The sequence below is a fragment of the Papio anubis genome, chromosome 20 (assembly GCF_008728515.1).
Source record: "Papio anubis isolate 15944 chromosome 20, Panubis1.0, whole genome shotgun sequence".
Classification (NCBI taxonomy): domain Eukaryota; kingdom Metazoa; phylum Chordata; class Mammalia; order Primates; family Cercopithecidae; genus Papio; species Papio anubis.
The window spans coordinates 48,763,812-48,774,596 of record NC_044995.1 but is presented as its reverse complement, the minus strand read 5'-3'; the positions used below and the strand labels follow the sequence as shown (position 1 = coordinate 48,774,596).

The following is a 10,785-nucleotide window of genomic DNA, read 5'->3' as shown; positions in this document are numbered from 1 at the left end:
CCCCCACCTCCCGACACCCCCACCTCCCGATACTCCCATCTCCTGTTACCACCATCTCTGGCATTAAGTTCCTCGTGCATTTTGGAGCGGTCACACCCAACCAGAGCAGAGACCTCTGAGTGTCCGTTACTCACACGTTGTCATGCACCAGTTGCCATGTCCACGGATGACTTCTGCCGCCCTCACTCTCTGGGAATCAGTCGTCCTGCCGTGACTCCGAACCTTCCTCCTTGCCTGTCTTCTTACTGATTTGTTTCTGTCCATGTGCATGAGGCTTCTGTCTTTTCCCGGGTTATCATTCATTATCATTTATCCCAGTGCTCAAATCGTCCCACATGGACCCTCGGGAGCCCCTTTGGACAGTCCCCATGTCCCTGTAACGCACCTACTGGCCTCTGAGCCCACTCTCACTGTGGGGCGCACAGGCTCGGCCTCTGAGCCCGCTCTCACTGGTGGACATTTGGTGTTGCAGGCTCGTCCCGTGCTCTCCCTGCCCAGCCCTCAGATGCGCCATTTCTTGGAGGAGTCCTGGTGCCTTTGAGTGGATGGTGATTTAGGCACCAGGTCTGTTCACCGCTGCCAGGGAATGGCGTGCCTGGACACGCACACTCTTCTCTTCTGTGTCTGTGTATCAAATCCACAAGTGCAGTGGGGCATGCCGGTGCACACCTGAGGTCCCAGCCGCTTGGGAGGCTGAGGCGGGATGATTGCTTGAGTCTGGGAGTTCAGAGCCACAGTGAACGTGAACTGTGCATTCCTGAGCTATCCATTGCGGCCTGGGCAACAGAGCAAGACCCTGTTTCTAAAAAAATAAACTTTCATGAGTCCACTTTCCAGCTTCTTTTCCAGTCCAGCGCTGCTGGGCCCCCCGGCCGTCTCCCTTGCTGTCCTTTACCTCCCGTCTCCGACCGCCAGTGTTGGGTGACTACACTGTCGAGATGGGGAGCTGCTGTTTGAAGGCCCATGATCCTTGGAAAGGACGTCGTGAGGTCCTGGGAGGCCTCCCCCTCATGCTGCAGTCACTCGGCAAACAATCGCCAGACCCGCGCTAGTGCTGGGGCACAAACGGGAAGGAGGGGGCTCTGCAGACCACGGGACTCTCAGCTCCCTCGTCACCACCCACACCCACGGGCTGGCCTCCCGAAACGTCCCCCATCTGCCTCTGGCCCCCCATCCCGATCATTCTTTCCACCCTGACCACCCTGGGGTTGGGGTGAGCCAGGCTTTGCATTGAAGCTGCGAGCCTGAGGCACGGTGGCCTGGTGGCCCTGGCATCTCCCGAGCCGTGAGGTGGGAACCCCGGAGCGTTTCAGTCTGGGATGCCGCCGGCCCCGCCTCTCTTGGGGCTGTGGGGCAGGGGCCAGGTGGGAGGCCGTGGCTGCCGAGCAGCGGGGTGAGCTGTGTACTGCCAGGGGTTTTGTGGGTGGAGAAAGGAAAGCAGGGCTCCGGTGAGAAGATCTGAGAGCGGGAAGTGGGTCTCTCTGGAGGGGCACACTTGAAAGTGGCCGAGCCGTGGGGCTGCGTGCTGCGATCTCAGCTCTGAGTGGGAGGCTCTGCCTGGGGGTCGTCCTTCAGGAAAAGCAAAGCAGGACCCCCCCTTCCACCCGGGGCTTCCCTCTCCGCCCAGGGCCCGGCGTGCTTGGCGCTCCTGCTGTTTTCGCTTTTGATGGGAGGCACTGCCTCTAACGCTGGTTTCCTTGTGCAGTGGCCGGGCCACCCTTCCCGCCGCCCTTCTCCCTTCACACATGGGGTTGGTGGCGGCGCCCTGGAAGCCCACGCTATCCGGGGGTTGAGCTGGATTTAGCTTTACCTTCTCTGGGGCAGGGGATACTGCTGTGAGGGTGCTGGGGGGTTTCCTGGTGGGGTTAGAGAGAGGAAGTGAGAATCGTGACGGGTGGTGGCTGAGCTGTGGGGGAGCCAGGGGGTTTCTTGATGGGGTTAGATGGGGGACGTGAGAATTGCAGCAGATGGTGGCCAGGCTGTGGCTGCTTGCTGAGGGCCCCCTTGTAGCTTTCCAGGCAGAGGGGCAGCCCACTCTTCCTGCACACACACTGTGCGGGCTGTGGGCGCCTCAGCCCTGTCAAAGCCACCCTGGTTCTGTCCCCATAGGAGGGCTCCCCGAGGACTTTCTGAACTCCCTGGAGAAGACGGAGGACGGCAAATTGAAGGTCACCCTCAAGTACCCCCATTACTTCCCCCTCCTGAAGAAATGCCACGTGCCCGAGACCAGGAGGAAAGTGGAGGAGGCCTTCAACTGCCGCTGCAAGGAGGTGAGAAGCCGCAGCCCGGGGCCCCAGGACAGCGGGTCTGGAGCTTGTGGGGCGCATCTGCCGCACGCCTGTGAGGTGCCTCCAGGCTTCGCACTTGGATGGCCTCCAGACCTCCCCGGCCAGGCCCAGTGGCGAGCAGAGGCCTCCCTGTGGGGCTCTGCCGCCCCCTGGAGGTGTCTGTGCTGGGCTCCACCCAGACCCTGGGGCCACAGCTCAGGGCCCAGTTCATCCTTCCCAAGCTGAGCCTCCTGCTGCTGCTCTGAGCATCTGGCCACGGCACATCTCGTCCTTCCCTTATCTGGAGCTGCCCCTCAGGTGTGTTAGCCCAGATCATTCCTTTTGTCCTAAATGATGGTGCCCGGACCTGAGCCTGGGTCCACAGGTGGGTTGTGACCAGGCCTTCTCGCTGTGACCGGTGTCAGACGGCCATTCCCACAGGGATGTGTGTAACTGTCCCTGACGCCGTGGCGTGGTCAGTCAGGTGGCCTCTGCACATCTCCCGTTCGCTGTCTGGAACAGGCAGGAGCTCTAGTGGGCCTCTGTGGTCCCCTGACGACACCGTGTTGGTGCCCGTGTGCCTGGCAAAAGGGGGATACGCACCGATCTCTGCAAAGGGATGGGCAGGCACCGATCACTGCAGGGGGGTGGGGGACAGGCAGGCGCCCATCACTGCGGGGGATGGATGGGCACCGATCACTGCAGAGGGGGGCTCTTCGCTGTTCAGGGACCGGGAGCTCGGCTGGCTCAGATGGGATGTGGCTGCCCTCTACAGGCTGGCTGTGAATTCACGTTGCTGTAAGCCTGAGTAGGCAGACCTGTGGGCTGGGCACACCTCAACTTTCCCAGTGCACCTTGGAAGGTCAACTGGGCAATCCCATCCTGGTCCCCAGGCTTGGGTCCTAGTGGCAGAGTGAGGGCCAGGCCAAGAGGGAGCACATGGGCGGGCTGCGTTCCAAGTCCCAGGGGATGTGCCGCCTCAGAGAGCTTGCTGCTGGTGGTTGGCCTGGCCCCCATTTGACTGGCTGCTCTGCACGCACCTGCCTGGTTACAGGTGGGTTTCCTGTGGACCCAGCACATGTGCTGGTGGGCCCATCTGTCCTGAACAGGCCTCTGTTTCTCCTTGCAAACACGTCGCATGGGTTTTATGCGTCGTCCCCCCGCCCCCACCGGCTTGGTTGGCAGTGCCAGTCCTCAGAAGTGAGGCCGTGTGCATGTCGTGTGCCGGTGGCGATGGGCAGAGCCCCTGAGACTGGGAACCAGGGCCTGGACATGGGGGGGGGGTCCCCACATGCAGCAGTGATGCCCTGGAGGCTCCTCAGACAGCCCTTCGTCCCCACACCACGTTCCATGTGAAGCCTTAGAGTCATTTGCACCCCTTCTGGTTCCAAAAAGGACTCGAGAGATTATAATGACACTTGTGGCGTGACCAGAAGAGTTGTGTAGTAACACAGGCAGAGGGGCAGGGGCTAGAGATCAGGGGGAGCTGGATATGAGCCCCTGGCCCCCGGACAGGGCGTGCTGGCCCTGGAGGTGGAGGGAGTGGCGCCCCCGGGCGACAGTGTGGTGGTGTCGGTTGCAGGAGAACTGCGCCATCCTCAAGGAGCTGGTGACGCTGCGGGCCCAGAAGTCCCGCCTGCTGGGGTTCTGCACGCATGCCGACTATGTCCTGGAGATGAACATGGCCAAGACCAGCCAGACCGTGGCCACCTTCCTAGGTAGCCCTTCCTTCCTCCTCCACCGGGCTCCCTTGGGGGAAGGTTCTCAGGGTCACCCCAGGGGACAGTCGGGGCTACCCGTAGGTCCCTGTCCTTTCCCTCCATGAAGAGGGACTTCTGACGCCTGCCCTGGCTCCCTCACTCCCCTGGAGGGACCCTCACAGAATAGGGAAGTGCCGAGGCCCTGGAGTCAGTTCCATGCCTGCACGCGGCTCCGCCGCCCCTCACCCTGAGTGCGAGGATGTTGGGCTCCTTGCTAGGAGCTGCAGGCCCTCCCTTCTGAACGGGGAGGCTGACGAAGTCGCGGCCACGGGCGGGCAAGCCCAGGGCCATGAAGGAGCCCGCAGGGTGAGAGGCCCACCTTTCTGCCCTCCCCACAGATGAGCTGGCGCAGAAGCTGAAGCCCCTGGGGGAGCAGGAGCGGGCGGTGATTCTGGAGCTGAAGCATGCGGAGTGTGAGCGCCGGGGCCTGACCTTCGACGGCCGCATCCACGCCTGGGACATGCGCTACTACATGAACCAGGTGGAGGAGACGCGCTACCGCGTGGACCAGAACCTGCTCAAGGAGTACTTCCCCGTGCAGGTGGTCACGCAGGGGCTGCTGGGCATCTACCAGGAGCTCCTGGGGCTGGCCTTCCACCACGAGGAGGGCGCCAGCGCCTGGCACGAGGACGTGCGGCTCTACACCGCCAGGGACGCGGCCTCGGGGGAGGTGGTCGGCAAGTTCTACCTGGACCTGTACCCGCGGTGGGTGAGGGCAGTGGGGGCGGGGGGTGCACCCAGGCCCTGGGTCTCCTCAGAGCCCGGCGTTCCTGTCTGAGACGGGAAGGAAGTCGTTGCCTGCTCCACGGGCCCTCGGGGATGAACCCTGAGACATAGCAGCCATGGGCACACCACAGGGGCCAAAACTGCGGCTGTCCCTGTTTCCACTCACTCGGCCACCCAGACAGGGCGCAGCTCTGCCCAGGCCGGAGTCTTTTAGGGGAGGAATGGCAGCCGGGGCCTGGCCGTGGTGTTCGTGCTGCCCTGTGCCAAGTCGCCTCTGCTGAGAGGGAGGTTCAGAACCTCAGAGGTGCCCGGCGTTCTCAGTTATCAGTCAGGTGGGCTGAGGGATGCAGAGTCAGGGACCTTGTGGTGTCTCTAGTCCCCGTGGGACCTGACACCGCCTCCCTCCCCAGGGAAGGAAAGTACGGGCACGCGGCGTGCTTCGGCCTGCAGCCCGGCTGCCTGCGGCAGGACGGGAGCCGCCAGATCGCCATCGCGGCCATGGTGGCCAACTTCACCAAGCCCACAGCCGACACGCCCTCGCTGCTGCAGCACGACGAGGTGGAGACCTACTTCCATGAGTTTGGCCACGTGATGCACCAGCTCTGCTCCCAGGTGGGTACGGGGCCTGGGCAGGGGCAGGGGCTGCCTGTGGTCAGCAGGGTCCAAGCCTGAGGCTTCGACTTCCGGCTCTCTCTGCGCCCGCCCGGTGGCTCCTTCATCCAGTGCCACCCAAAGATGGTGACTCCTTCTCATGCCCGTGTCCTGGGGCTGCCCCAGCAAAACACCACAGACCAGGGCTTACACAAAGGGCGTGTATTTCTTCGTGGTCCTGGAGACTGGAGTCGGAGGTGACGGTGTCAGCAGGGTTGGCTCCCTCCAGGTCCCTCCCTGGCCTGCAGACGCCACCGCCTCCCTGCATCCTCATGCGGGCGTCCTGTGTGGGTCCTCATCTCCTTACAGGGACCCCAGTCACGCTGGATCGGGGCCCGCCCAGCAACCTCACTTGACGTTAGACATCCTGTCTCTAAGTCGTCACATTCTGGCAGGGCGTGGTGGCCCACGCCTGTAATCCCGGCACTTAGGGAGGCCGAGGCGGGCAGATCACTTGAGGTCAGGAGCTCACGACCAGCCTGGCCAACATGGTGCCAACTTGTTGCAAGCATCTTTCCTGGCACACAGTCAGCTGTTGCTCCTCAGAAAGGCTCTGTCCTGTGAAGTCGCTGAGAACCCTGAGAAGTGCATGCAGAGCTGTCCCTCCGACCAGGGCTGGGTTCCCGGGAGCCTCTGGTCACGTGTTCGCCAACTGATCGTTCCAGAACCTTACCGTGTGTGTTTTGGGTTCAGGACGCCTAACTGCTGTGCAGCGCTAACGGGTTCACGTTGAACACATGGCCGGCAGCTCTGTCCCCCACACCTGGGCGCAGCTTGCACACACAGGGTGTCCCCAGGAGGCGCATCATGGCCTCCTGGTGCTGAGGGACACAAGACAGTGCTCTGCACGACGCTTGGGACCTTTTAAACCCAAAATGCAAACACCGTGCCCCCACTAGACTGAGAAAAGGATGCTTGCTCACAAAATAAGCTGAAGCGAGAAGACAGAGCGCGGCCCTGTCTGAGGACCGTCTGAGGGGCTTCTGAGGAATGCCACAGTGCTGGCCTCTGGCATTTCCGTGGGTCTTGGTAGGCGAGTTTGAAAACACGGAGTCCAGGAATGAGGATCAACCTTGTGTCCGCCTTTCCTGGCTTCCCCGCCACAGTGTTTGCACAGCACTCGTAGCCAGCACACGCGTGTGCATATCCACACAGGTGCCTGCACAGGTGCCCACGCACGTGCCTGCAAGCCTGCTTTGCGTGCTGCTTTCTGCGTGTGCCTGGCGCCTGGCACGGCGAGTTCCTCGGTGCAGTCCGTCGGGACGAGGAGCATGGCTGTGTGGTCCTTGGAACGGAAAAGCCTCGGTGTTGCAGAGAGGACCTTGAGGATCACCCAGGGGTTCCCTGGCCCTCGGCTGCCAGCCACGCTTCCAGCAGGACTTGGTCAAGGGCTGTGCCTTTAGGGAAGGTTCCACACACTCACAAGCAGGGAGATGCAGCACGTCTCACAGCGTCCTGACCTGGACCTGGCCAAACCCAAGTCCCAACCCCTCTGGGATGGAGAGCTTTCAGGGAGCAGCGGCTCTGTGGATGGGGGGAGGTGTGGGTGGCCTCCAGGAACGGGGCGTGTGGCCGGCATCTTCAGGTGTGTCCTGCTGGCACAGGCAGCCAGCAGCAGCCCAGGGGCCTCGGGGTCCCGGTCGTTTTCCAGGTTCAGGGTGGGAGGGCCGGGCCCAGCATGTCACCCGCGCACGTGCCCCGTTTGCACTGTGGCAGCTGACACAGGCCAGGCTGGCAGGAAGGGGCCGGGCAGGGCCTGGGTATTCTGAGGCTCTGCCCCACCCCCGCAGGCGGAGTTCGCCATGTTCAGCGGGACCCACGTGGAACGGGACTTCGTGGAGGCGCCGTCGCAGATGCTGGAGAACTGGGTGTGGGAGAAGGAGCCGCTGCGGCGGATGTCTCGGCACTACCGCACGGGCAGCGCGGTGCCCCAGGAGCTCCTGGAGAAGCTCATTGAGTCCCGGCAGGCCAACACAGGTGCACCCGCCCGTCTGGGGAAGGGCGCTAACCTCGGCGGTGGCGGCACACAGCTGGGGCCTGGCATGTGCCCGGGGAGGCGGTCAGAGCTCTGGGCAGAGTGGGCTGCGGCAGGTGCAGAGGCCAGCTCCTTCCTCCCCCTCCACCCAGGCCTCTTCAACCTGCGTCAGATCGTCCTCGCCAAGGTGGACCAGGCCCTGCACACGCAGACGGACGCAGACCCCGCCGAGGAGTACGCGCGGCTCTGCCAGGAGATCCTTGGGGTCCCGGCCACGCCAGGTAGCCACCTTGAGCCGGGCACACCCTGGAATTTGGGGCCTCGGCTGCTTCCCTGGGAAGGTGAAGGGAGTTGGTCCCCATGCTGCACTTAAGTGCAGGAGTCCCTGCTGGGGAGCCGCGGAGCACGTCCCAGGCTCCTCGGGGGACAGACCCAGCCGAGAGGCAGCTGCAGGCCCAGGGTGGAGGGCGGTGTGCAGCCCCAGCCCTCAGGAGGGGTGTGTGCCCTGGAGCCTTTGCTTCGAATGAAGCTGGCGTTTTCTTGATGCAAATGTATGACACATGCTTTGTAAAAAGCCCGGAGAAGTACAGGAAGGCCTAGGAGTGTCCGATCCTGATGATGATAAGTGGGCCCTGTTTCCATCACACCTGTTGTCCTGTGTGCATGTGTGTTCATACACGCTTGCAAGGATCCAGAACTTGGAAATACAGCATGATCTTAACATGGGTGGTATTTTGCTGGCTTAATGCTCCAAAGACTTTAAAACATCTTTCCACAAACGTTTTCGGCAGCGTTGCCTGTGCTGTTGCATGGGTGTGCCTTGCTTTATTGACGCAATCTCATAATGGGGACGTTTGCTTTGTGGCAGCTGACAGCCCCATTAAATGAGCTCCTGTCCTTCCAGGAGAGGGGCAGAGACCTGTGGCCCTCGCTTTGTGGCTGGCTCTGGTTCTAGAAGTATCCGGCGGGTTCCAGCCCTCGCTGTGATCCTCCAGCTTCTCCCCATGCCGGGCGGGGGTCTCAGGAGTCTGGCTGGACGTCTTCTCCTGGGGGAGGAGCACGGGGTGGGGGCTACAGCGTGAACCCCGCCATGTGTCTGTCCCAGGAACCAACATGCCTGCAACCTTCGGCCACTTGGCGGGTGGCTACGATGCCCAGTACTACGGGTACCTGTGGAGCGAGGTGTATTCCATGGACATGTTCCACACGCGCTTCAAGCAGGAGGGCGTCCTCAACAGCAAGGTACGTGGGGACTAGGGACAGGGAGGGCGCCCTCAGCAGGACGGTGTGGGGGGAGGCGGGGACGCAGAGGGCGTCCTGGACGGCGGGGTGGGGGGAGGCGGGGACGGGGAGGGCGTCCTGGACGGCGGGGTGGGGGGAGGCGGGGACGGGGAGGGCGTCCTGAACAGTGGGGTGAGGGGGAGGCTGGGATGGGGAAGGTGTCCTGAACGGTGGGGTGAGGAGGACCGGGAAGCGGGGAGGGCGTCCTGAGTGGCAGGGTGGGCCTGGGCCCGGGGTGCCGGATGAGCCATCCCAGCCGAGGCACCCTCTGGTCTTGGTGCGGTGCTGCCCACAGCTCCCCACTGGGCCCTGCAGGAAGCTCCACACTGTCCCCTCAGGCCTGGGGCTGTGAGTGCTGGGAGCTCCGTGTCTTCCCACACAAGTCCTTCCGGGATCTGCGTGATCGGCCTCAGAGCCATGGACTGAGACAGACCCTTCTCTGGGGAAGGCTGGCTTGGCGTTTGCCATTTATTTGCTTCTCCAACCTCCAGTGTCCTCACTATGAAGTGAGGCCTTTACACCGTGTGAGCCTGTGCCTCCCGCTGACTTGGTGCGACCCAGGCTCAGGGCAGCCGCCGGAGTCCCTCACAAGGAACAGGTGGCTACCAGCTTTGAGGGCCGGCCCTGCCCAGTCTAGGTGCAACATTGCGCTGGGCAGCCTGCAGGTACCTCGGGGCCACCAAACCCAGGCGCTCAGCTGCTCCCTTTACAGAGGTGCAGAGGCCAGGACCTGGGGGAGCAATGGTCCGACAAGCCCCCTGTCTTCATAGACCAGCAGGGACCTACCCCCCTCATGAGGCAGCCTCCAGCAGCTCCCCCTGCTGCTGAGGTGGGGGGTCCCGCCTCTGAGGACCGGCCAGGGTCTGGGAGCTGGGACCGTGGCTGCCTGGCTGGCAGCCTGCCGTCCACGCAGGCACCTGCGGGGCTCTGGGGCGTTGGGGTCTCTTTGGTGGCCGTCTCCGGCCGCCTCGCGGTCTCCTCCTTGCCTCACCTGCCCGTAGTCCCACCGTCACAGGGATAGGCTCGAACCCAGGCCTTTAGGGTGGCCCAGAGCGCAAGCAGCTCCCACCTTGTCTAGCCAGAGGCTCAGCCACTTCTGTTCATGGGCTCAGCCTGGGATTTCAGTGGGGGCTGATAGGGGGAGCCACCTCTGGAGTTTGGGGAGTTTGGGGCTCTGCTGGCCCCTCAGTACGCACCCCTGCTCTGAGATTCTGATGAAAGGCACCTGCGCTCCCCCACCCGTGCTGATGCAGGCGGCCTGCAGGCCTCCCTGGGAGCCTGGAAGGGGTTGCTCCTAGGCCCCCTGGGCGAGGGTGTGCAGACTCCCGGGGTCCTTTGCCTTCCTCCCTGGGTTTCCACCTGGCCACAGTACCCTGTCTCCTTGGCAGGTCGGCATGGATTACAGAAGCTGCATTCTGAGACCCGGCGGCTCCGAGGATGCCAGCGCCATGCTGAAGCGCTTCCTGGGCCGTGACCCCAAGCAGGACGCCTTCCTCCTGAGCAAGGGGCTGCAGGTCGGGGACTGCGAGCCGCAGGTCTGCTGAGGCCCGGCACTGCGACTGCCCAGACTGGCCCGCACTCCCGCCGCCCTGGTGCCTTAGCCCCTGGCCCAGGATGGGGCAGGCTCTGGCATAGCGCCCGGGACTGGCAGGGTGGCTGAGCGGCTGTCTCTTGTCTCTTGTCATTGTCTGTCCCCACCCGGTGGCCCACCCGGCTAGAGACGGCGTCCTCAAGACATCTGGAGGGCTCTCGTGGCTGCCAGGGCCTCGTCTTTGTTGCACTAACACGCCCCCTCCCTGGGAAATGTGCCTGGTCAGGAGATGGCTCTTCTTTGAAATGAAGTCATTAAAAGGAAACAGAAAAGGAGAGAGGCTGCCTGGCCTGGTCGCTGGCTCCTGTGCTTTTTTGTCCAAGGACGGCTGGATGCCGGGTCAGGGTCCAGCCCTCGGGCTGTTGCCACACCAGGCCCTGGAGTGGGGCTCAGGTCCTTGTTGGGGGCGGGGGAATGAAGGCCCGGTGACTGGGAGCCAGTTCCCAGCCAGGCCAGCCTGGGGGCTCTGAGACACTTCTGCTTTGTCATTCTGGAACTTTCCCTCCCCTCCCTGCTCAGCTCTGGCCATCAGGG

At 63.2% G+C, this 10,785-nt stretch overlaps 1 protein-coding gene across 3 annotated transcripts in view; it reads left to right on the top strand.

Annotated features, from left to right (window-relative positions):
* Positions 1-10,531, top strand: part of THOP1 (thimet oligopeptidase 1) — a 25,141-nt gene extending 14,610 nt beyond the window's left edge. Inside the window, exons 6-13 of one of the 3 annotated variants that reach the window (XM_003914632.3) lie at positions 2,110-2,270; positions 3,850-3,985; positions 4,366-4,732; positions 5,164-5,365; positions 7,195-7,381; positions 7,532-7,660; positions 8,485-8,621; positions 10,049-10,531. In XM_003914632.3, coding sequence (XP_003914681.1) covers positions 2,110-2,270; positions 3,850-3,985; positions 4,366-4,732; positions 5,164-5,365; positions 7,195-7,381; positions 7,532-7,660; positions 8,485-8,621; positions 10,049-10,204 — 1,475 coding nt within the window. In that variant the 3' untranslated portion in view covers positions 10,205-10,531. The other 2 variants (XM_031660143.1, XM_031660142.1) reach the window with 2 other exon arrangements.
* Positions 10,532-10,785: the final 254 nt, after the last annotated feature.